The 26,309-nt window shown below is 46.5% G+C and overlaps 1 protein-coding gene across 2 annotated transcripts; it reads right to left on the reverse strand.

Annotated features, from left to right (window-relative positions):
• Window positions 1–3,996: 3,996 nt before the first annotated feature.
• Window positions 3,997–21,753, reverse strand: GIMAP8 (GTPase, IMAP family member 8). Of its 2 annotated transcripts, none has more exons than XM_058723864.1 (5): window positions 21,602–21,753; window positions 15,637–16,297; window positions 11,601–11,646; window positions 8,301–8,927; window positions 3,997–6,026 (listed from the first exon to the last, which is right to left on the reverse strand). In XM_058723864.1, exons 1-5 carry the CDS (start codon window positions 21,634–21,636, stop codon window positions 5,305–5,307), a joined length of 2,091 nt encoding a protein of 696 aa, XP_058579847.1. In that variant the 5' UTR covers window positions 21,637–21,753; the 3' UTR covers window positions 3,997–5,304. The 2 variants fall into 2 exon arrangements, with proteins under 2 accessions (XP_058579847.1, XP_058579846.1); XM_058723863.1 differs by having other exon boundaries at window positions 15,637–16,300; window positions 21,602–21,744.
• Between the last annotated feature and the right edge of the window lie 4,556 nt (window positions 21,754–26,309).

Raw genomic sequence — 26,309 nt, forward strand, 5'->3', positions numbered from 1 at the left:
TGCACCAGTCTCGAAGGTCTCCCTTCAAGCAAATGTATTAGTCAACTGGGGCACATAGGTGGCTCAGTCAGTTAAGCGTCCAACTTCAGGTTATGATCTCATGGTTTGTGAGTTTGGGCCCTCCATCAGGCTCTCTGCTGTTAGTGCAGAGCCTGCTTCAGATCCTCTGTCCTGCCTCTCCTCTCTCTGCCCCTCCCCAGCTTGCTCACTCTCTCAAAAATAAATAAACATTGGGGCACCTGGGTGGCCCAGTCATTTAAGCATCCAACTTTGGCTCAGGTCATGATCCATGGTTCGTGAGTTCAAGCCCCTGCCTCAGACTCCATGCTGACCATGCAGAGCCTGCTTGGAATTCTCTCTCCCTCTCTCTCTGTTCCTTGCTCACCAGCACCCTCTCTTTTCAAAAATAAATAAAAAATAAATAAATAAAAATTTAAAAACAAACACATAAACATTTTTTTAAAAAGAAAAGAGGGAATTGTGGGAAGATGGCGGCGTAGGAGGATGCTGGGCTCACCGCGTCCTGCGGATCACTTAGATTCCACCCACACCTGCCTGAATAACCCAGAAAACCCCCAGAAGACTAGCAGAATGGATTCTCTGAAGCCAAGCACAGATGAGAGGCCCACGGAAGAGGGTAGGAAGGGTGGAGAGGCGGTGCATGCCACACAGACTGGCAGGAGGGAGCCGGAGCAGAGGGGCAGCCCGTTGGCAAAGCAAAGCCCCTGAGTCTGGCTTGTAAAAGCAGAGGGGCGGGACGGAGTGTGTTTGGAAAGCAAGTGGGACTTAACATCTGGAAGGTTATAAGTTAACAGCTCTGCTCGAGACCAGGAGGGCTGGAGGACAACGGGAGGGAAAGTTGTTGAGCCCTGGACAACAGATTTCACAGGTAGATTTCACAGGTAGATTTCACAGGTTCTCAGGATGGAACTGGAGAGTGTGATGCTAAGTGAAATAAGCCATACAGAGAAAGACAGACATCATATGTTTTCACTCTTATGTGGATCCTGAGAAACTTAACAGAAACCCATGGGGGAGGTGAAGAAAAAAAAAAAAGAGGTTAGAGTGGGAGAGAGCCAAAGCATAAGAGACCCTTAAAAACTGAGAACAAACTGAAGGTTGATGGAGGGTGAGAGGGATGGGAGGGTAGGTGATGGGTATTGAAGAGGGCATCTTTTGGGATGAGCACTGGGTGTTGTATGGAAACCAACTTGACAATAAATTTCGTATATTAAATAAATAAATAAATAAATAAATAAATAAATAAATAAATAAAATAAAATTTAATCAACTAATCTTTGACAAGGAATCCAAAAGTACTCAATGGGAAAATGATAGTCTCTTCAATAAACGATATTGGGACATTGGATATCCACATGCAAAAGAATGAAACTGGACTTAAGAGTCCATTATTAGAGTCTATTATTAGAAAATTAGCTCAAAGTGAATTAGAGATGTAAGTTTAAGACCTGAAATGGTAAAACTACCAGAAGAAAATTCAGGGAAAATACTTCTTGAGATTGGTCTTGGCAATAATTTTTTTGCACAGACAACAAAAGCAAATATTGGCAAGAGGGATAACCTTAAAGTAAAAAGCTTCTGCACAGCAAGAGAAACAATTAACAAATTGAAAAAGCAATGTACAGAATAGAATGGGAGACGATATTTGCAAATGATATATCTGATAAGGAGTTAATATCCAAAATATATAAGGAACTCATGCAATGCAATAGCAAAAAAGAAGAAGAAGAAGAAGAAGAAGAAGAAGAAGAAGAAGAACAACTACTGATTATTAAAACATGGGCAAACCACCTAAACAGATACTTTTCCAAAGAAGACATACAAATGGGCAGCAAAAACCATGAAAAGGTGCTCAGCAGCATTCAGCATCAAGGAAATGCAAATCGAAACCACAACAGGAGAGAGGTATGCCTAGGTGGTCCAGTAGGTTAAGCATCAGACTTCAGCTCAGGTCATGATCTCAGGTTCATGAGTTTGAGCCCCACATTGGGCTCGGTGCTGACAGCAAGAAGCCTACTTGGGATTCTCTCTCCCTCTCTCTCTGTCCCTACCCCACTCATGCTCCCTTGCTCTCTCTCGCTCACTCTCTCTCTCTCTCTCAAAATAAATAAAGAAATAAACTTAAAAAAAAAGAAATAACAAATGTTGGTGAGAATGTGAAGAAAAGGAACCCTGTACACTGTTGGTTGGAATGTAAATTGGTGAAGCCACTCTGGAAAACAGTGTAGAAGTTCCTCAAGGAATTAAAAATAGGGGTACCTGGCTGGCTCAGTTGGTGGGGTGTGTGACCCTTAATCTCGCTGTTGTGAGCTCAAGCCCCATGCTGGGTGTAGAGATTACTTAAGAATAAAATCTAGAAGAAGAAGAAGAAGAAGAAGAAGAAGAAGAAGGAGGAGGAGGAGGAGGAGGGGGAGGAGGAGGAGGAGGAGGAGGAGGAGGAGGAGGAGGAAGAGGAGAAGAAGAAGAAGAAATTAAAAAAATAGAATCACCATATGATTCATCAATCCCACATCTGGGTGTATATCCAAAGAAAATGAAATCAGGATCTTGATGGATACCTGCACCCCCATGTTCATTACAGCATTATTCATAATAGCCAACATATGGACACAGTCTAAGTGTCCATCAATAGATGAATGGATAGGGGCACCTGGGTGGCTCAGTCGGTTAAGCATCCGACTTCAGGTCAGGTCACGATCTCGTGGTTCATGAGTTTGAGCCCCGCATCGGGCTCTGTGCTGACAGCTCAGAGCCTGGAGCCTGCTTCAGATTCTCTCTCTCTCTCTCTCTCTCTCTGCCCCTCCCGTGCTTGCTCTCTGTCTTTCTCTGTCTCTGTCTCTCTCTCACACACAAAAATAACAAACATTAAAAAAAATTAAAAGAAAAAAAAGAACAGAAGAGGAGAGGAAGGAAGGGGAGGAGAGGGGAGGAAACTTCCATTCTGCTCCAAAGACAGCAGTTAGCTGGCAGCCTCCAACTATGACACTTTCAGGACCCACTTCAGCTTTGAGCCAAAGCCATGCCCTTCCCAGCCAGTCCCTAGCCAAAGGCTGCCAGTGCCCAATGCAGGATATCATCACTATGGGTCAGTCTTTGCCCTAGAACCCACTATTCAGATGTGCAGCTCTCCCTACCCAAGCAGCGCCTCCCCTGTTTCCTCCTGCATGTGTCAGACCTGCATCACAGTGTGGAAGCTCTCTCAGACCAGTTCTGCTTCCTCTTTATTTTTTTGAAAGGGTTTTACATTTATTTCTTTATTTTGAGAGAGACAGAGACAGAGCAAGCAGGGGAGGGGCAGAGAGAGGGAGAGAGGGAGAGAGAATCCCAGAAGCAGGGCTTGAACTCAGGAAACCACGAGGTCATGACCTGAGCCAAAAAACAAGAGTCAAATGCTTAACCGTCTGAATCACCGAGGCACTGCTGCCTGTTTAGTCTTTAACAGCCTTGGCATCACCCCTGTGCCCTGTAAGCCTCTGGCACTCCTAATTCTCAGCACGTGCCTCTCGGAGGAACCCACATGGCAGTACTGTCGCATGTCTCAAGCGTGGTCCTAAAGGAAAGTGGAGACGATGTTAGGTCTTGCCTGGGAGAAGATGCCACATTGCTTAGCCCACCCATCCCCCACCTCATGCAGCTCCAATGTCACCTGCTCAACCTAGGGTGGCACACTGGGGTTTGTGCCTGCCTTCAAACAGAAGAGAGGCTCTGGGAAGAGGCACAAAATGCCTTCTAGGCTTTATTCCTTCCATGCTCTTGGTTCTAATTTATTTGTCCTTGCTCTAGTGAAATGCCCAGAGTGGAAGATTCCTGAGCTGGCAGAGGCCTCATGAAATGGCTGTCACCCACTCTAAGGTCCTCATGCACCCAAGATGCAAAAACCTCACCAGAGTCAAGATGTCTAAACATCTGCATAGCCTCTTCATGGAGGCATGGTCTGCCCCGGAGTCAGAAAAATAGAAATCAGGAGGACGTGAATTTATAATATAATTCATCTTTATTATTTCACTCAATTGAATATACTTATACATACATTTTCCAGAATGTGTCATTTTCAGGGTTATGCAGAGTACAACAGTATTGATGGTGATGGTCCATGCTCTGATAAGTGGGTTAATCTTGAAGGCAACTGATAACTTTCCAAAAATAAAAGTATATGGATGATGTAGATCCTATCCTCAAAGCATATATAAAACAGTTAATACTGACAGCATCTGACTACACCTACCTGGAAGAAAACCCCATGGTTCTCGTCTCAAATATTGCCTGTACAGGCGCCCCTCAACATAACCTGCTCAAATGTCAGGGAACACCACCATCCTGGAACGGAGAAGCAACCTTAAGTGTGGAGGCCACATTCCACACCAGCCTCAGACTGCCTACCCTCAGACTTCCTGACGTGAGACACAACAAGCCCCTAGTGTGTTCAAGACTATTATTTGAATCCTCTAAGCTTTACCCTAATTCCTAACCCACGGGGATCCAAAAAAGAGAGAGAGAGAAAAGTGCAAAGGAATTTTCAACTTGTCTGGAGGCAATCTAGAATTCTACATAGAATTCTGGAACTTTGCAATGTTGTCTCATGTTGGCAGTTTTACCACATTGTGGATTTTTGTTCTACTGTCTTTCATTGTGATGGTTAACAATAAAATCTTTGGAAACCTCACAGACTCATGGTCATTTCCTAAGGAACAATAAAGAAGAGTAGACTGGGGCCCACTTTCCATTCAGGCTTGGAATGAAGACAGCACTAAAGAATATCTGCCCCAGGAAGAAAAGAATGTGCTGGCCCTGAGTTCTGCCCAATGGCGACAAGGCAGCTCAGGAGACCAGCATGTCTGACAAGCATCCCTGGGCACCCAGAGGCCCACGGGATCCAGCTTGTCCACTCTGCCACACCAGGAGTTGGCTGGACACTGCTCATTACTCTACCCTCGTGTGTCTGGATCCCCTGGTTCGTGGGTATTTGTCTGTATTCTGACCCCGGGCTGGCCTTGGTCACCGTGTCTGTCCTGACTCCACTCTATGTCCACAGGTGAGGTGATTCTTGTGATTTAATTCTGACCCTCAATGGCCACTCAATCTCAGGAGCCTCTTTCAAGATTTCCCCACCTAATTTCTCCTTTCTCCTTTCTAATCCCCTGCCCCAGGCTGACAATTTATTCACCTACTAAGAGCTGAAACATTGCAAGGTGGCCAGCATGTGCCTTTCAAGCCCTCTAAGACATGGACCCTCCTCCCCTCCCACCAGCCCTACCTCACACCCATCCCCAACTGAGGGTGTCTCTAACTTAAAGACACCCCACGTCCATCAACTACCGATGATACCATATCTTTTAAATTTTTCAGTAAGCTTTTGGGCTTGTCCTTTTCCTGGTTATTTCTAATGATTTTTTTGACATTCTCCCATTCATGGGGGTAACCATGCCCTCTGTGGCTATTTATCAGATCAACAGCCATTGTCAAAAGAAGACTTGCCTGGTTTTCCCTGGCTTGGCCAGTTTCTTTGTTATTAAAAGCACACACTCGCTCCTCACACCTCTTAGTTAGGTTCTTAAGAGCTTTGTTATCTGTCTCCTGGAGGTAAACTTTGAGGTCCCCCCCTTCTAGGTCTTCCTTCCGAGTGAACAGCACAATCGTGTACTTCAGAACTTCCTCCCCAAAGATGGTCTCTAGATTCTTCACTGCCTTTTTGTCCTCCTCAGTGAAGCGTCCCAGCTGGAACACCAGGACCAGAACTATGTTCCCTCCCTCACAGCAGGACAAACAGTGTTTGACCTCCTCCTCCAGCCCAGATGGACACCTCTCAGTGCTGGCCGTCAGGCAGAGCAAGGGACTGTCCACAACCACAACCCTCCACCCTTCCCACATCCTCCTGCTGCTCTGGCTCTTCCCGGTGATCAGCTGTGCTCGGAGCTGGTCGAGGAAGTCACGCCTCCCAAGGATGGTGTTCCCCGTGGCGCTCTTCCCGGTGCCGCTGCCCCCCACGAGGACAATGCTCAGCATGTCTGTCAAAAGGAAAGCAGGAAAAATTCATGACCATGGGCAGATCTGTGTGCGACTTTCAAAGTGATGCCAGACATCACAGCAGAGGATGCTCAGAGAGCACTGTGGCCACCCCCTCACCCGGCAGCTCCATCCCCAAGTATGGGGGTGGGGGGCGGCTTCTTCCAGCCAAGCACTCTGTGAACCCACAAGCACGACTTGGACCACCATCTCTGCCCGGTGCTCACCCATGACATGGCCACTGTCCTTATCTCTGAACTTGCTCCCTCTTTCTGGTACCTCCTCTGACTCCTGTGGGTGCTACTGGCTGTATGACCCATCACCTACTCAGATACATCCGGGCTATACATCTCATCTCTTGGGCTTCTGTTCCTGCTGCAACTATGGCTTCCTGTTGCCAACCTAGTGCTGTAACTGCAGCAAAATCTCCTCAATGTATTTGAAAATTTATGCCATAGAACTGACTTTTCATGAAAAAGCAACTACATATATTATCAACAGATTACTAGTTTCTTCATTCGGATCATGCTACAATTCATGTCTCATTAAAACCACATTAAACTGAACTGTGTCTTTCTTTCGTCAAGGAGTCAAAGAGTACTTAGAGGTTATAACAGTGAACACACCCTCCCCTGTTCTGTGGGGCGATGACGGAGAACAGATGTCCTTCTAGATGGAATGACAGATGTACAGAGCCCTTGCAGAGTGTGCTAGTGGGGACTCCTTGTGACTCTGCACTTGTCCTGTGGTCTTTCTCTTCCACACTGCCTTTTTCCACAGTTCTCCTCAATTATGCATCGCTGGCCAAGTTACCAATATCCACCCAGAAACAAAGAGTGAGGGAAGCCTACCCTGTGCTGTTCCCCCAGGGGAAATTATTGAACTGCTCGTCCTGAACCCACAATATCATAGTTATGCGTAAAGGATGAAAAAGAGATTAATCCTCCCACATTCCCACATTTGTCACAGGCTTCGGTCCTTGCTCCCATACCCTCGGAAGGTGGCTCCCAAGAACCTCCATGATCTCCCACTTCATGTAGAGGCATGAACCCTCCATTTCTATCATTGTTCCAGATAGCTAGTGTGCCCTCTGCGATGTCCTCCAGCTTTCTGCCAGCCATCCAAACTCTGCCCATTTTCTAAAGCCCATTTCAAACTGGGCTTTCTCCACACAGCCTCTCCTGACATTCCCGCATATCTATGCTTCTTCAGGAGGCTCCCCAGCACCTGGGGCTCCATGGCAAATATGAAAGGGCTCTTTTGAGTCTGTATTCTTCCCAGGTGAGGACATTTGCCATGGGACAGAATGGGATGACTCATACTGGCCTGGAAGAATCTCAGTTCAGGGCAATAGAGTATGTAGCACAGAGTGCATGGGGACTTCTGCTAAAAAAGCAGGTAGTGGGGCTGGACTGAGAAACCCATCTAGCTGGGGCACCTGGGTGGCTCAATCGGTTGAGCATCTGACTTCAGCTCAGGTAATGCTCTTGTGGTTCATGGGTTCAAGACCCACATCAGACTCTGCTGTCAGCATGGAGCCCACTTTAGATCTTCTCTCTCCTTCTCTCTCCCTCCCTCAAAAATAAATTATTAAGCTTAAAAAAAAAGAGGGGTGCCTAGGTGGCTCACTTGGTTAAGCATCCAACTCTTGATTTCAGCTTAAGTTATGATCTCAGGATTTGTGGGTTCAAGTCCTACATCAGACTCTACACTGACAGTGTGGAGCCTGCTCGGGATTCTCAACTCTCTCTCTCTCTCTCTCTCTCTCTCTCTCTCTGCCCCTCCCCTGCTTGGTCTGTCTCTCTCTCTCTCAAAATAAATAAATAAACTTTTTTAAAAAAAGAACCAAGAAGTTAAGACAGGGAAAGAGAAAGAGATGGAGTGGGCTTAAGAGAAAGAGAAGAGCAAACCAATGGTTCAGAACTATCTCATCACCACCGCTGAGTCCTGAGCCCCAAACCACAGATACACTGTGGGGGAAACGGGAGATTAGAAAAAGCTCAACTCCTTCCCTTAAGTCCTTCACCATCCCCTTGGAGAGATGGGACAAGGATCAGGAAGGAAAAATTAAAGAGTTCGAGGTGTGGACAGTGTGCGGGGGGAAGGCTCATTACCTTAGGAACATTTGAGAAAGGAAGGAGAAAGAGAAAAGCTCGTCAAGAGCCTGGACCTGTCCTTTTTAGCTTCTCTCCGCCCTTCAGAAAATAGAAAGCTCTTGCACATGTCACATCTAGCTGTCAAAAGCATATATAAAATGTGTTTTACACAATATGTACCTTCCTGGCTGATGACGCATGGCTTGGCCCTGTTCTGCAGCACCAGGTCCACGATCTTTTGTAGGAGCTCGTCCACCTGGCACTGCTCCTCTGCCCCCGTCAGTCTGTAGTTGAAGGCGCTATACCGGTCTTTGCATTTCTTAATGAGCTGGTAGAGAGCTTCATTATTGCTTTTCAAGAACATCTCTAGATCCTGGTCCCCTAGATCTTCCTTCCTGGTGAGGAGGACGATCATGTACTCAATGAATTTCTCTCCAAAAATGCTTCGGATGGTGTCCAGCACAGCCTCATCCGTCTTGCTGAAAGAGCCCAGCGGGGTCACCAGCAGGAAGGCATGGAGGCCTTGAGGGGCATGTCTCTGAAGCTCAGCTTTAATGTCCTTTGAAGATGCAATGTCCGGAGTATCAATGACCCAAATTTTCCTCCCTCTCCAGATTCTGCTCACAGACGCAAACATCTGGGTTACCGACTTTTCACTGAATTTGGTCTCAAAGACTCCCTTCCCCAGAAGGCTGTTCCCGGCGGCACTTTTTCCGGCTCCACACTTCCCCACAAGCAGGATCCTCAGTTCCAACAACTCAGGGCTCGGTTCACATCCTGTGGCCTGCAGCTGCTTTTCCCCTGGCCCTGTGGGACAAAAGGGCAGATTCAGAGTCTCTTCTTGACGCCGAATATGGAGATGTGGACAGGTTTTATGATTTCTCCTCCTTGCCAGTTTTTACAGAGAATGGCAGTAATGCTCTGAACAGCAGGACTATAGTCCCGGGTCAGAAGTCACTCACCCATTCAAGTAAAAACCACAAAGGCGGCCACGAATAAATTAGGAGATGTGTAAAAAGCTCAAGACCTCCCAGAAACATGAAAATCAGTTAAACTTGGCCTTTACAAGTCTTCGTCCTTAGATTTCCTTTCATTTGCTACCAAAGTCCATGAAGTCCATGGGCTGAGGCAGGACAAGGGAGAATCTGAGTTTAAAATGCCCCTTGGTGGTATATTCATAAAATGTTAGACTACTCAGCAACCAAAAACAAAAACAAAACAAAACAAAAAAGAATGAATGAATAAATGAACTATTGATATGCAACACGCATGGATCTTCTAAACATGCTAAATGAAAGAAGCCAGACACGAAACCACATGCTATCTGATTCCACTATATGAAGTTCAAGAACAGACAAAATTTAATCTATGTGGATAGAAATCTGGGTTGCAGTTCCCTTTGGGGAGAGGCAGCAGGAACTTAGGTAAGGTGACAGAAATGCTCAAGATCTTTATCTAGAGGAGGGTCACTATGGGTAGATACATAAAGTCACTGAGCTCTACACTTAAGATCTGTGCATTTCACTCTACATTCATTATGCCTCAATACATGACTGTAGAAACTTGTGCCACAAAACTGTCTCTGCACACGTGCCCTGTCCCCATCACTTCTCCTTGATCCAACGTCAACACCAGACCTCCATGCTGAGCAAAGGGCAGAGTCAGCAATACAGAGAATATTCAGAGTTTGAGGCATCCTAGGCACTAAGGGTATGGATTGTCACTTGGTGTCAGAGCCACCAAGTCTGGGAGGTGGAATGAACGCGGCATTTAAAGAAAGCCACTGAAATGCTAGTGACACCACGTCCTTGTTATGTTGCTTTGGGAAAGCTCCTACTTTCTTCCAAATCACCTCATACAAGGCTACATCGTTTAAAAGGTCACTTCCAACTTTTTGAGCCACCCTGTGGCTACCCGTGGTGTGCTATTTCCTCACCACCACGAGGCAAAATTTGGGGCCATAACAGGTAAGTTCCTTCAGGTCTTGACAGAAGGGCATCCGGAGAATTTTAAATCCCTACTTCTGCCTAAGCTCACATCTTTCTGGCTAAGTTTACTCATCTGTCAATGAGACTAATGATAATACCACCCTCTTCCTAGGGCTGTCATGAGGAATATACTTTAAGGTTGTTAAGAATATATGGTTGTTATGAGAATTATATTTATACACTAGGAGGATTGAATTATTTCTATATATTTTTCCAGCACATAATGTCAACTGCAATTATTATCATTATTAAAATTGAAATAATAATAAAAGAATAATTATTTTATTTAATAAATAAAAATGCTATAAACATTCTAGTTAATTAAAATTATTATTATTATTTTTATTGTTATTATTTGGGGGAGTTCTTTGGGGACAGAGATCTCACCTACCTTATTCACTGCTGAATATTCTGTGCTTGCACAGAGCTGGCCCAGAAATGACGTGAGAGTCCATCAATAAAGGGATAGTTGGGGGCACCTGGGTGGCTCAGTCAGTTAAGCTTACAACTTCGGCTCAGGTCATGATCTCACAGTTCATGAGTTCAAGCCCCACATCGGGCTCTGTGCTGATGGTGCAGAGACTGCTTGGGATTCTCTTTCCCTCTCTCTGCCCCTTCTGTGCTCTCTTACTCTCTTCTTCTCTCTCTCTCTCTCTCTCTCTCAAAATAAATAAGTAAACTTAAAAAAAATTTTTTAAGCCTGATGTAAAAAAAATAATAAAAAAAAGGAAGGAAAGAAGAAAGGCAGGAAGGAAGGGATGGTTGAATTAGGCGTGTACGCCCTTACCGTGAACAAAACTGCATCTACTAAACAGAGCGAGGTAGATCTATATATATTGATTTGTGCAGTGTGCAGGATGAATCATTAACGGCAATCATTACATGGATACTGAACTCCATTACGGAATCCTATAAATTAGTGCTCCCCAAGAAGGTAATTTCTGCTTTCCCAGTAGGAGCCAACATTGTATAGTCTTGGATCCAGGGCCAGGAAGACAAGGCTGAGTCACAAAAAAAAGCCACGAAAGACAAGCCCACCTCCACAATATTTCAGAGAAAGCCAGGGACGCCCACTCCATGTCCACCACCTTTGCTGCTGCCATACCTACTCCCAAGTGTTAGGAGTTTCCTGGGGGACAGGTTGTGGACACCAACCTGAGCAAGGTCCCTAAAGCGCATCTTTGTTTCTAATTATCTATTTTTTCCACTTCATTTTGATGCCTAATGCATTCAAAAGAATATAGATATGAGCTTAACTTTTTTTTAATTTTTAAGTTTTTATTTATTTATTCATTTTGAGAGAGCACGAGCAGGGTTGGGGGACACAGAGAGAGGAAGAATCCCAAGCAGGATCCACACTATCACCACAGAGCCAGATGCAGGGTTTGAACTCACAAGCTGTGAGATCATGATCTGAGTCAAAATAAAGAGCTGGATGCCCAATCAACCACCCAGGCACCCCTGAGCTTAACATTTTTAAGGATCATCTTACCATGTGGATTGTCCCCCTTCTGAGATGTGGCTTCATTCACATGATCCTAGAAAATAAAGTGGGAAATGATGCTCAGAGACCCAAAATCTCATCTTTTCACAAAGCAAAGAAATGGAGACATAAGTGTATAATTCAGAGTAATTTGATGATTGGGATGTGGTCAAATTCAGGCCATGGTCCTATTCCTTGTTGGCTTCTGTAGACCCATCCATAATGACAGTCGATCCTGAAACCCCATTGTTGCCACCACAACAGGCTTCCCAGAAATATGAAGATGGGTCTTGTTCTCACTCAGGTGAGTCCCATAAATGCCATCTAACCAAGGTATTTGTCCTGAAGCTCTAACTTTCCTTCTCCCCGGTCCCCAGTGGTAATAGCAATCCCTTCCAAAGTCTTCCAGAGTTTTTTCTGTTCCTGGAGAAAATCCAGAGGCTTAAAGACAGCTTCTGGATTCCCCAGAAGAAGAAACTAGCCCAGTGATGTTTGTGATGTGCATCTGAGGGACCAGGGGAAGGGAGGAGATTGGGAATCACGCTCCCCACACATCTCCGGTGCCTTCTCCCTGCACCACACCCCCGGTACAGAGATGATCCTTCTTCTGACGTGAGAGCCAGGAAAATTTGGAACCTTCTCCATCCAGGTGGGCAAATGGAGACAACAGAGGATGGAAGGCCAAACACACAGTTGGTATTCCCTTCCCCTGCCTGGCCAAGCCATACAGTCGCACCCCAAACTTAAATTGTCATGAAATCAAAAGAGAAGGTGAAAACAACGATACACAATGTGGATGAATCTGCTATTCTTAGAAACTCCCAATACTTTATTTTAACCTTATCTTTGTTAAATTTCCATGCTAGCCAAGGAAATTTTCCCTCTGCTTTCTTACCTGGCCTTACCCCAAACCATTGATACCTTCCACCATCTCCCTCCCTGGGTCTTCTCCATTCAGCTCTGATTATCACACTTCTTTCTTCTTACCTGGCACAACTCAAGGTCCTTCATGTTCTTTAAATGGAAAACATTTTTACAATGCAAATGTGTATGATCTAAAAATTAATAATGTTTTTAATGTTTATTTATTCTTGAGAGAGACAGAGCACAAGCAGGGGAGGGGCAGAGAGAAAGGGAGACACAGAATCCTATGCAGGCTCCAGGCTCCGAGCTGTGAGCACAGAGCATGATGGGGGGCTCAGATTCCACAATCCATGAGATCATGACGTGAGCCAACTAACCCACCCAGATGCCCCTAAAAATTACTAATTTTTAAATTCCCAATCCACTACCAAAGGAACAATAGCTAATTCACATACATCCTTCTATGTTTTTCTAAGTTTATACGAACACACACACAAGCATATATGAACACATCGGGAGAACTTGGCTAGGTTTCAATCTGCTTAATACTATATCCTGTACATCTGTACAAATCAGTACATATCGATCAACCCAATTTTTCTAGAAGATGCTATTTACTCCACAGCATGGATATGGAAAATTCCATACTAATGTAACGATTCCTGTATTTTTTTAAAGATTTTATTTTAAGTAATCTCTACACCCAACATGGGGCTTGAACTTAACAATCTCGAGATGAGGAGTCATATGCTCTACTGACCGAGCCAAATGATTCCTTTATTGATAGATCATAAGCTTATTTCTGGATTTACTATTTGAAAAGATGCAATGATAAATATCCTTATATATACATCTTTATATGTGCAAATGTTTTCCTTTCTTGGTAACAGGGTCCTAAAAGTGGGAATCTTGCTCAGTCTCTGGGTTGTTAAAGTCCTTAATGTCTCCATAACTTATGTGAAACTTACACACATCCATGATAATAATAACAGTAATAATAATGGCAACTATGGAGCGCCTGGGTGACTCAGTCAGTTGGGCGTCTGACTTAGGCTCAGGTCATAATCTCATGGTTCATGGGTTTGAGGCCCATGTCAGGCTCTGTGCTGACAGCTTCAGATTCTGTCTCCACCTCTCTCTGCCCCTTCCCTGTTTGTGCTCTCTCTCTCTCAAGAATAAACATTAAAAAATTAAATAATAGTAATAATAATGGCAGCTAATAATTACTGAATGCTTGCATTTCAAGTATTTGCAAATAACTTTGTCAGCATTTCATTAAACCCTGAGATACATAGTATTATCCCTTTTTACACAAGACAGAAAAATAAGATACTGTGGTCAACAAAAAGGATAGGAGTTCTGTCCCTCAGGGAGTCTGTGGGGAGGCAGCCATTGAAAGCACATACAGAGCAACCACTTGACTGACTGATGGCCATGAGGAGGAGAAGCGCCCTGAGGGAAGGGGGGCTGTAGGAGCTCATCCCAGGGGCCCACAGGGAAGACTCTCTGAGCAAAGGAGCTCTAGCAGAGGCAGACCTGGAATGGGGTGGGATGGGAGAGGGGAAGTGTCCAGGTGGAGAAAATTCCAAGTTCAAAGCTCTAGAGCACACATGAGTATAAGTCAAGGACCCCACAGGGAAGGCCGGTGGGACCAACACATAAAGAGCAAGTTAGAGGGTGAGGGGCCAGCTCAGGTCAGGGATTCCAAACTTGATCTGAAGATCAACGTACAGTCACTGCAGGGGGTTGTGTTCTGGGTACACTGCGGACAGTTCATTCTGTGCCCCTTATCCTCTCTGCTGGCATCCCTGTTCCATACAGCCTTCAGGGGAGAGACAGAGGCTATAAAGGAGAGAGAGAGGGAGGTCAGGGCTAGGAGATAAGAGAGTGACAAGTTCTCCTGAGCCTCAGGGTCCTCGTTGTACATTGAATAGGTGTGAAGATTTGATCAGTCTGGGGGTCCGGGACTTAGCAGGTGCTCAGTAAATATTGCCTTCCTTCTCATTTCCATCCTGTTTGGGTTTAACACTCACCAGTTCTCAGAAGATTCACTCTGACCAAAGCTGCCCCCACGTTGGATTTTTGCTTTGCTTTACATCCATGGACACTTGCATTTAAAGACTCCTCTGTACCAACATTCACTTACTTATGCTCAATCAGGAACTGCTTCGTGTCTTATGCATGAGTCACTCGAACAGAAGCGTGAGGTCCTCAAAAACAAAAGCCTGGATTTTTGTATCTTCCTTCATTACAAATATATTTTCCACTCAAGTCTAGAAATTAAATAAAATACCACTCTGGCTGTCGTGTAGAAAATGGATTGAGGGGTAAGGCACAAGAACGAATGAGGGGAAGGTTGTTTGTAAAACAGTACAGGCAAGAACAGAGGCTGGCTTGGAGCAGAGCGGGGGCAGTGGAGATGGAGAGAAATGCATGGATTCCAGGCACACCGATCACACAAGACCTAAGGACTTCTCAAATATCAGCTGCCAGCTAGTAGTAGCAAAGCCGACCTCTGGGTTTAGGTTCAAGGAGCATCAGGAGCATCACCACCATTTACCCAGTTGAGAGAAAACTGAAGTCTCATACATCTCAGAGGGAAAACCAAAAGTGTAACCTTGTGAAGCCTGAGATCCTGTAGGAGAGCCAAGTGGAGACATCAGACGGCAACTGGATAAGGGAGCAGGATTCAGAGGAGAGGCCTGGACAGGAGTGACAAATCTGGAAACCATTAGCGATCAACGGAGCTCAAAGCTGGAGGGCAGAGAATTGAGGAAAGCCTAGAACCACACCCTGAAGATTTCAACTTTTAGAGGCCATGTGAAGAGAACTCAACAATCTCCAGAGGAGCCAGAAAGAGTAGGAGGAAAAAAAACAAAAAGAGTATAGCTGTATTGAAGCCAAGGGAAGAAAGGGTCTATTTGTGTGTCCAATACTGCGAGGGAAAAACTTAAGTAAAGACTTAACTGTATCCATTAATTTGCCAATAAATTTCAAAGTCCAAAGGGTAATCCTCAAAGCAACCTACCATCTGGTGCCTCAACTTTCCAGATCATAGATAAACACCTCCTAAACAAAGCCTAGGTTCCACCACACAATGTGACAGGTCACTTATCCGTGCTTGTCTTCAACCCACTAGCTCTCACCACAAAGATCCTTGAGGACCTTCAGCATTTCTTACCAGGAATCCACTGCCTTCATTCCTGAGATTCACGATATATGGTCCTCCGTTTTCATCCACCAAACGCTGGACCATGCAGAGGAGCTCCCTCACCTGGACATCCCGCTCATCCTCACTTGCCTTGTTGTTAAAAGCGCAGTATCGGCCTCCACAGTTTTCAACCAACTCCCTAAGGGAGTTCTCATCTTCAATGCAATCTTTCAGTGAGTCATTCTCCAAATCATCCTTCCGAGTGAAGACAATAATGATGTGCCTCCTGGAGTTAGCTCCAAACACCTCCTGGATCCCCTTGACTGTCTCTATGTCCTCGACCTTATAAAAGCTGATGGGGATTACCAGAAGCAGGACGTGGAGGCTGGGAGCAGAGAGCTCGAAGCAGTGTTCAATGTTATGTTGCTTGTCTTTGGCACAAGACTTTGAGGAGAAAAGGTCAGGGGTGTCAATGACCACAACCCTTCTCTCTTTTGTGAACCCACTCTCTCTCTGGCATGTTTTAGTCACCATCTGGTCACTGAATTTGGACACGAATGCAGCTTTGCCCAGAATAGTGTTTCCTGTGGCACTTTTTCCTGCACCACTTTTGCCTAAGAGGAGAAGCCTCAGTTCCGGCATGGAGCATTCTGGCTCCAGTTTCCTCTCCTGACACAGGCTCTGGTTGGTTCTGCTGGGACAAAAAGCAACACATCAGTGTTCAACCCATGCAAGAGTGGATAGAGGAGCAGCAAGAAAAATGCCTTCTTTTTGGCTTTTCCCAAAGGATGTGGCCTACTGAACTCAACTCAGGCTAGATTGGGATAGGAAATCCTGTTTCCCACAATCTTCTCTGTGCTCTTGTCTCTGAAATAAATCCACACTGGTAAGATGCCCAGCACTGTAGGGGCACCTGGGTAGCTCAATCGGTTGTGTCCAACTCTTGATCTCAGCTCAGGTCATGATCTCACGGTTTGTGGGATCGAGCCCCACATGGGGTTCTGCGAGGACAGCACAGAGCCTGCTTGGGATTCTCTTCTCTCCCTCTCTCTCTCTCTCTCTCTCTCTCTCTGCCCCTCCATTGCTCGCTTGCTCTTGTTCTCTCTCTCTCTCTCAAAATAAATAAACACTTTAAAAAAAGATATTCAACACTGTTGACTGACTAAACCAACAACCCCCTTCTCTGTATTCATCACCCATTATACATGCTGGGGGAAACTGTGATAGACAGAATAATGCCCCCCCCCACCAGATGTCCATGTGCTAATCCCTGGAATCTGTGATTGTGTTATTTTACATGGCAAAAGGGACGTTGCCAATGTGATTAAGGCTCTTGAGACGGAGAGATAAGAGGATCCTAGAGGATCATCCAGGTGGATCCATTATAATCACACTAAAAGAGGTCCTTCCAAGAGGAAGATAGGAAAGTCAGAGTAAGAAAAAAGAGATGTGAGGACAAAAGCAGAAGTCAGAGAGTGAGAAAGATTTGAAAATGCTACACGATTGGTTTTAAAAATGGAATAAGGAGCCACCAGCCAAAGGCAATGCAGGCAGCTTCTAGAAGCTGGGAAAGGCAAGGAAATGGCTTCTGCTACACAGCCTCCTCCAGAAGAATCCTGCCCAACACTGATTTTAGGACTTCTGATCTCCAGACTGTAAAATAAGAGCTTGGTGGGTTTTTAGCAACTAACTTTGTGGCAATTTGTTACAGCAGCAACAGGATATTAATACGTTCTCTCTCCCAGCTTCCTTTCGACCAGGGGTGGCCATGTGACCCAGTTCAACCTGATGACAATTGAGGGAATATTTGCCTGGGTCTTTTGGGAATGTTATTGTTTTCTTGATGATAGAGGCAGACTCAAGTAGAGAGCTCCTGTTCTCACCTCCTCCCCCTTCTTCTTTTTATTTTTTCTTTTTATTTTTTTTTAAGTTTTTTTAAAGCTTATTTATTTGTCAGAAAGACAGAGCATGAATGGGGGAGGGGCAGAGACAGAGAGAGACACTGAATCTCAAATACGGTCCAGGCTCTGAGCTGTCAGCAGAGCTTGAACTCGGGAACAGTGAGATCATGACCTGAGCTGAAGTCGGACTGATGCTTAACCAACTGAGCCACCTAGGCTCCCCCTTCTTCTTATTTGACATTTAAATGTGACATCTGGAATGGCAGCAGATATCATGAGGCAATGAGGTAACAAATAAGAGAACAAATGTTGTTAAAGGACCCCAGAGCAGAAAGATAAAAGGATCCCCGATGACATCACTGGGCTACCAAAACATCCTTGAGATTGCCCTTTTGCTAAGTAAACAGCTGATATTCTAATGATTTCAGCTGCTGCTACTCAGAGCATGGTTCACGAACAAGCGATATTGCCAATAACTGAGATCATGTTAGAAATACAACATCTCAGCCCCACGCCAGACTTGCTGAATGAGAATTCTTCATTTGACAAGTTCCAGGTGATTCTCATGAGCATTCAAGTTTGAAAAGCACTGGTGTTAAGCCACCATTGGTTAAAGATTAGCATTCCGGGGCGCCTGGGTGGCTCAGTCGGTTGGGCGGCCGACTTCGGCTCAGGTCATGATCTCGCGGTCCGTGAGTTCGAGCCCCACGTCAGGCTCTGTGCGGACAGCTCAGAGCCTGGAGCCTGTTTCGGATTCTGTGTCTCCCTCTCTCTGACCCTCCCCGTTCATGCTCTGTCTCTCTCTGTCTCAAGAATAAATAAACGCTAAAAAAAAAAAAAAAAGATTAGCATTCCTAACTGAATCAGAAACCACTGGAAGAGCCAAGTTTCCCAGCACTATTTCTTTTTTTTTTTCATGTTTATTCATTTTTGAGCTAGAGAGACAGAGAACATAAGTGGGTGAGGGGCAGAGAGAGAGAGAGAGAGAGGGAGACACAGAACTTGAAGCAGGCTCCAGGCTCTGAGCTGTCAGCACAGAGCCCGATGCAGGGCTCAAACCCACAAACTGCGAGATCATGCCCTGAACCGAAGTCAGACGCTCAGCCGACTGAGTCACCCAGGCTCCCCTCCCAGAACTATTTCTTGAACAGTCCCTTTTCCAAATGATTCTGTCAGATACCAGGGGCCCATGTTTCCATGAGTCTTTCCCTAGGTTGTCTGTTTTGTCCACTGGACACTCAATCTATTCCTGAACCAGAAAGCCTTAATTACTAAAACCAAGATGACTTAATGTTATTCTACTAAAAATATAACTCTAAAATGAGGCTTCATTATGTAATGGAGCAGGTTCCAACACCTTGCTATTGTTCAAAACTGTCACGGTATTCTTGGCTTTTTAATCCCCTGTAGAACTTTGAAAATCAGTTGTCATTGTCTTCAGGAAACCCTGTTGAAATCTAGAGTGTCGTTGCATTGAATTTGTAGCTTACTTTTATTTTTTTATTAAGTATTTATTTATTTTGAGAGAGAGACAGAGAGAGAGCACATGCACAAATCACAAGGGGGCAGAGACAGAGGAGAGAGAGAATCCCAACATGGGACTCGATCTCACAGACTGCGAGATCATGACCTGAGCTGAGGTCAAGAGTCGGACGCCCAACCCACGGAGCTACCCAGGCGTCCCTGCAGCTTAGTTTTAGAAGAATGGACATCCGCATAGAGTTGTTCTCCCCACTCCTTTTTTTAGTCAGTTTTAAATATGTTCTAATTTCAATCATTTCTTTTTGATCCATAAATTAAGAGAAGTAATTACAAAATTTAAAAATGAGCGGCACCTGGATGGCTCATTTGGTTGAGTGTCCAACTTTGGCTCAGGTCATGATCTCACAGTTTGAGCCCCACTTAGCTGAAGTGTCAGCTGGGGTCAAGCCTTTCATGGTTTTTCCAGACTGAACTGATCATCAACTCTTCTCTGGACTTCTGCAATAACAGAATCACTGATTCCCCCTGCTTCTACCCTTCTAGAGGCTATGGTCTGTAGACAGTCAGTGTGCTCCTGCACAAACAGGAGACAGATAATGTCATTCATCAGTCCAAAGTCCCCCCGTGGCTTCCCCCTGACTTGAAATAACAAGCAAAGCCTTTACAGTAGTCGACAAGACCCTACCCATCTGGATTCTAGCTGTCTCTCTGATCTCCTCTCCCACCCCTCTCCACATTGTTTTGTCTCCTGTAGTCACATGGACCTCCCTGCTGTTCCCCAAATGTGCAACCTTGGGCCTTGGTGCTGGTCGTTCACCTGAGCTAGAACACTCTTCCCCCGGACTCGTGCAAGGTGCATTCACCTCCTTTAGATCTTTACTGCATTGGCCCTGTGGGACAGATGGCCTTCTTCAGTCATCCTACATTTAACAGCAATCCTCCTACTGCATCCCAACAGCATTCTGCGTCCCCCACATGCCTGTTCTGTACGCCCCCAGCAACCACTGCAACCACCTTTCACATTGTGCATTTACTTGCTTATTGCTTTCTTTTGTCTCCCCATGGCTAAGAGGTAAGTCCCATGAGAAGGAAGACCTGCTTTATCTTGTTCACCATCGCATCTATGACCCAGAGAAGGCATTCGATAAGCACCAGCTGATAGTATTTACTTCATCTAACTTTGAAATTCTCTCTACCACCCTTGGTATGAAACTCTGTAAGAGCAGAGACCATGCCTGTCTTGTCCTGTGTCCCTAGTCCCTGATATTGTGCCTGGCTTAATAGTATAGGCTTAATAAGTGGTGTTAAATGAAAGATCATGGGGTAGAGGGGTGAGGAAAGGAAGAAAAACAGTTTTTAAAAATGAAGAGAGTGACTGAAGTGATGCCACTTTGAATTAAAAAAAAGAGAAGTAACTTCACACTGTATCCCAAGCCAATGAAGTGACATTTTTTGGAACATTAATTTTTTTAAAAAAGACAGTAGTGGGCAAATAGCTGAAGGAAGCAGAGACCTCCAGCAGGTCTGAAGAAGAAAGGAATTGATTTCCCAAGTAAGCTCCACTGCTCACATGATTACCCATCATAGTGTGTGTAAATTAATGAGCCTTTGCTAAACTGTGTGTTATATTGAATCAGGGACCCACCCAACCTACACCCTCGCCTTGTGAACTTTTCTCTGGAGCAGAGGGGGTGCCTAGGTGGCTCAGTGGTTGAGCCGCTGACTTTGGCTCAGGTCATGATCTCAAGGTTCATGGGTTGGACCCCTATGTGGGGCTTTCACTGACAGCGCTAAGCCTGCTTCGGATTCTGTCTCCATCTCTCTCTCTCTCTCTCTCTCTCTCTGCCCCTCCCCTGCTTGTTCGTTCTCTCTCTCTCTCTCAAAAAATATTAAAAAAAAAAAAAAAAAAGTCGGACAAAAGGTAACCAAAACTCCCCCTCCCTCACTCTCTCCTTTACCCACACTCCCCTCTGACCATCTCCCAGCCCCTCTGGAGACCCCAGCAGGGCAAGGAGAGAGAGAAAACGAGAGCTTTCACTCCAGAACTATAGTGACACTCTCCAGCAACCTGTACTTGTTCTCGGGGTATAGCTCGAGGGGGATGTGGGTTCAGCCGTACAAGCAAAGCTCCCAATGGTCTGGGGAATCTGCCCTGCACCCGGGAAGTTCAAGCCCACAGAAAGAGATGGCCAGAGAAGCTTCCAGAGCCTAGCCTGGGGAGGACGCACTCCCAGCCCCGCAGGTCAGGCAGTCATCAGGAGGACAGAAAAGCATTCAACGGTGACAGCCCAGGGGGCTCAAATGTAGGCAAAATCATAAGTCTTGTTTGGGGCAACCACCGGCCATCCCGAGGGCTCAGTTAAGGGGACCCGACAGCGCACGGGGTGGGGAACAAAAGCGAGCGTGGACGGGGCGGATCCGTGGCTACCAGCCTCCTCCCCAAGCCCTGCCATCGGCCCCTCGCCGCCGAGCCCTCCTCGGGGAAGGCGAGGAGCCCACCTCCCTCCCACCTCCCACCTCCCCCCTCCCCCCTCCCCCGCTCCCCCCCCCCTCCCCGCGGCCCGCCCGGCCTCGGGCCCCCCGCCCCCCCTCCCGCGCGGATGCGCAGGCACCTCGGCTCCGGCTCCGGGCGCGTCGTGGGCACCATGGCTCCGGAAAGTGGCCGAGAGCCCCGCAGCAGCCGGCCCAGGGCGGGAGGAGGGCCGCGCGGAGAGAAAGCAGGGGCGGGCCCTCAGAGGCGGTGAGGGTGGAGGGGAGAGTTGGGGCTGGTGCCAGGTCGCGGGGTGCAGACGAGGGACAGGCACGCCTCCCCCCCCCCACCCCCGGCCGCCCCCTCCTGGGGACACGAAGGGCAGGACTCGAGAGCGGAAGCTGGGCCTGGGGCTGCGGCGCCCCCGAGGGTTCCCCCGGAGAGGGTCATAGTGCGGGGTGCTCCCGTCCCTGGGACCGACGTCATGGAGCCTGAAGACGCTGAACTCTCGTCCGGTGCGGGGACGGCGCCCAGCAGGTGGTGCTTCTCCGGCTGGTGTCCGCCACCCTGAGCACCTGAGACCCCTTCCCGAGACTGAGGAAACCGAGAAGACGCCGGTTTCCTTCTCCCACCCCCACCCTCTAGCAACTCCTCACACCCCTCCTGGGGGACCCTCCAACCAGACCTGGGGAACACGCTGCTTGCCAGGCTAAAGTGTTCCTTCTTAGAGCCCGGCTAACATTGAAATGCTGCAACTTCTATGCTTTCCAACAGCTTATAAACGAAACCCTTTTTGTGCGTGATGATAGTATCCGGAAGCTTCCTACTACAGGAGCCGGACTCTGAAAAAGACTATTATTTTATTATGGTTTTTATTTATTTTATTTTTGTAATGCCTTTTCAGTTTTGAAAGAGACACAGAGCGTGAGCAGGGGAAGGGCAGAGAGAGAGAGGGAGACACAGAAGCAGACTCCAGGCTCCCAGCTGTCAGCACAGAGGCTAGAACCCATGAAGTGAGAGATCATGACCTGAGCGGAAGTCTGAGCTTAACCAGCTGAGCCACCCAGGTGCCCTGATTATGGATTGTTAAAAAAACAACAACACACCAACATCACAGAATTTTACCATCTTACCGATTTTTTTAAAGTTTATTTATTTTTGAGAGGGAGAGAGAATCCCAAGCAGGCTCTGCACTACCAGTGGGGTTTGAACTCCAGGATCCCGGGATCAAACTCACAAACTATGATATTAGGACCTGAGCAGAAATCAAGAGTCCTAGGCTCTACTGAGCCACGCAGGCGCCTCCCCATCTTAGCCATTTTTAAGTGCACAGTGCAGAGCATTAAGTACCTTCCTTGTTGTGCAAGAGCTGGAGAACTTTGCCACCCTGCAACAATAAAACTCTGTACTCATTAGCCCTTAATGCCCCTCCCCTCCCCCAGCCCCTGATAACGACTTCTCTACTTTCTGTTTCTGTGATTTTAAGGGCTTTAGATACTTCATGTACCTGGAACCAGTGTTTGCCCTTTGTGACTAGCCTTTTTTCGTTTAGGGGAGTGCCCTGGAGGTCCCTCTGCGTGACTGCTCTTTTCATGGGAATGCAGAAGCTGATGAATGGTCTTGAGCTCACGCTGTCCCACCAGGCTTGGTCTTTGAAATGTGTCAGGTGGTGCTAGACTTCCAGAGATCCTGCAAAAAGGAGGAGCAGTGGGGGCCCTGACCAGGTTTTGGGGGCTGCTCTGTCCCAAAGGGTCCAGCTCCCCTCTGGGCTGGTCATGCCCATCTTGTTAGGAAGCCAGAGAAAACCTAGGGATCCTGGCACTGCCCACCAAGGGCTCAGGTCTACACAGACTACCTCTTGGTGAGAAGAGTCTCTCCCATTCCCCACCCCATTTACTCCCCTGGCAAGGAAGACCCCATCTAGAAACAATCCCCACCCTCTTTGGGGGCACTAGGTCAATTCCATGAAAATCAATTCATTGAAGTAATTAGACAGAAGCTTTCAATCCCACCCTGTGATGATCCCAACTGTGTTGTTCCCAGAAGTGGAGGTCAGTTCAGGGGCAGAGAGTCACAGCCCGGTGGAGTATCAGTTCCCCAAAATAGAGAAAACAGTAAATGGAGAAAAAGCTCCCTTGTTCTGAAATATTAAGCAATTGGAGAGCATTCTGAGTAAAACTGCAGCTTCAAATAACTCCTCATTGATTTAGCAAGTTGATTGTTTGCTGAGTTGACCATTTTTCAGGAAAAAAAAACCCTGATCTTTCAGTACATTGGCTTGTGGGGAATTGATTTCTGTGGGGAAGGCTGGGTGCGCTCAGGTCTGGGGAAGGATGGGGGTTCCCTGCCCCCTAGTGGCTTTGTGGCTAGCACTTACTCTCCCTTCTCCCTTCCTCTCAAAGGGGCTGAAGAGAGGGCTGGACTTCCAGAAATCATATAAGCCTGGAAGGCACAAACTATGCAAACAAGGAGGAATCTACCAGGCTAGGCACCATATGAGACACAGGGGCCTAAAGACCTGCCAGACAAATCTCCATTCAAGGAGCTCAGTCAAATGAGGAGACTGAACCCTATGGTCATGGACCAATAGAACACGTGTTGTCACAGAGATGTGTTCAGGGGAGCGAAGAGGAAGGGCTGTAAGTCCTACAAGATGCAGAAACAGGGGCGCCTGGGTGGTTCAGTCGGTTAAGCACCCAACTCCTGAGGTCAGCTCAGGTCATTGTCTCACAGTTCATGGGATCCAGCCCCGAGTTGGGCTCTGCACAGACAGTGCAGAGCCTGCTTGGGATTTTCTCTCTCTCTCTCTCTCTCTCTCTCTGTCCCTCCCCCACTCATGCTCTGTCTCTCTCAAAATAAATAAATTTTTTTAAAAATTATTGAAAATATGGAGACACAGCCAAGTGGGGAAACAAACTTACAAATAAATCCATAAACCATTCATTCTCTGTGGCAGGTACTCTCATGGAGGACATTACTAGACACACTGGAGGAGGAAACTGCCACACAGGGGAGCTTACGCCTACCCTGAGTCATGAAGGGCATGTAGAAATCTCCCTGCAAAGGACATTCAGGCAGAGCGATTATGACAAACCCCACAGGCATTCGGAGTGCGGAGAGCAGCTTGGGCAGGTGGGGAAATGGCATCAGGCTGGAGGTAGAAGTGATGAGGGAGCATAAGGCAGGTTGAGGGCAAAGTACAGGCTAACAGCTCTTCTTCCTCGCCTGGGGGGTACATGTGTGATATTCCTCAGACACTCCTGGCTGCCAAAGAACAGGGGAAAGGAAGGAAAGCAAATGTTTGACTGATAGAGATCACAGTCCTGCAGGGCAGGAGTCTCCTTCAGTGTACAGATAACTTAGTAAACTGCAAGAAAAAGGCAATATTATCCATAGCTTAATTTCCAGAAACCTATAGACTCCATTTCCTAGAGTCCTAATAGCACCCTCATCAAGATGTAAGGGAGTTTAAGTGCTTGCCATGGCGATGTGGGAAACTAAGGCAGATGAAAAATTAAATTCCCTTACTGCCTACAGCCCATTGACAAGTCCTTGAAACAGGCAGAGTGACCTCCCTCTAAAAGCTCAGCTGCCTTGATGGTGACACTTTGTTAGGGGGCGAAAGGGAATCTTGGCTTAACATTATCCTGACCCCCCAGGATCCTGCGAGTCTCCTTAAACACATAAAAATTTGCAAACCTCCTTTATCTTTAACCCCCAAGTGTATGTTGGCAATTATACTCTAAGCATATGGCCCCTGATATACATCTGATGGGTCTCATGACTGAGGTTTTACTAAGCTGTAATAAATGATGGTTTCCTGGGGCGCCTGGGTGGCGCAGTCGGTTAAGCGTCCGACTTCAGCCAGGTCACGATCTCGCGGTCTGTGAGTTCGAGCCCCGCGTCAGGCTCTGGGCTGATGGCTCGGAGCTTGGAGCCTGTTTCCGATTCTGTGTCTCCCTCTCTCTCTGCCCCTCCCCCGTTCATGCTCTGTCTCTCTCTGCCCCAAAAAGTAAAATAAAAAAAAAAATAAAAATAAAAATAAATGATGGTTTCCTAACAACGGCTAGCCCCTCAAGGCCCTGGAAACCTTGATTCCAAAATTCCTTAGACTTACTCCTTCCCTAACCCCCTCCCAACCTAATGGTATATATATAATCAGTCACACTTCACAATCCCAGTGCAGCTCTTTCTGCCCACGGGTCCTGTCCCCATGCTTTAATAAAATCCCCTTTTGCACCAAAGGTATCTTCAAGAATTATTTCTTGGCCATCGGCTCTGAACCCCACCATCACTTCAAACCCCATCAGAAAAACCTAGAGGCTACCAGCTAAAGGCTACTGCAATAGTCCAAGCTAGATGGACAGTGGAAAAAGGAACAGACTGATGATCTATTTAAGAGATAGAGGGGTGCCTGGGTGGCTCAGTTGGTTAAGCATCTGACTCTTGACTTAGGCTCAGGTCACGATCTCACAGGTTGTGAGTTTGAGCCCCACCTCGGGCTCCGAGCTGACAACATGGAGCCTGCTTGGGATTCTCTCTCTCCCTCTCTCTCTCTGCCCCTCCCCTGCTCACACACGTTCTCTCTCTCTCTCTCTCTCTCTCTCTCTCTCAAAATAAATAAACTTTAAAAGAGAGAGAGAGAAACAACAAAATCATTTTTAAGCAGACTAATTCAGGGTTGCTATTACAAGGATTCAGGCACCACATTAAAGAGAGGGCTCTTCACAGTATAGACATTTCCTTATTTCAAAAAATGTTGTTATATGTTGTTTAACTTCATAGATGGGAAATGTATGTTTCCTACAATGTTGGCAGATGGCTGTAAAGTCTCTTGCAACTAGATTTGT

Source organism: Neofelis nebulosa, chromosome 4 (assembly GCF_028018385.1).
Source record: "Neofelis nebulosa isolate mNeoNeb1 chromosome 4, mNeoNeb1.pri, whole genome shotgun sequence".
Taxonomy (NCBI): domain Eukaryota; kingdom Metazoa; phylum Chordata; class Mammalia; order Carnivora; family Felidae; genus Neofelis; species Neofelis nebulosa.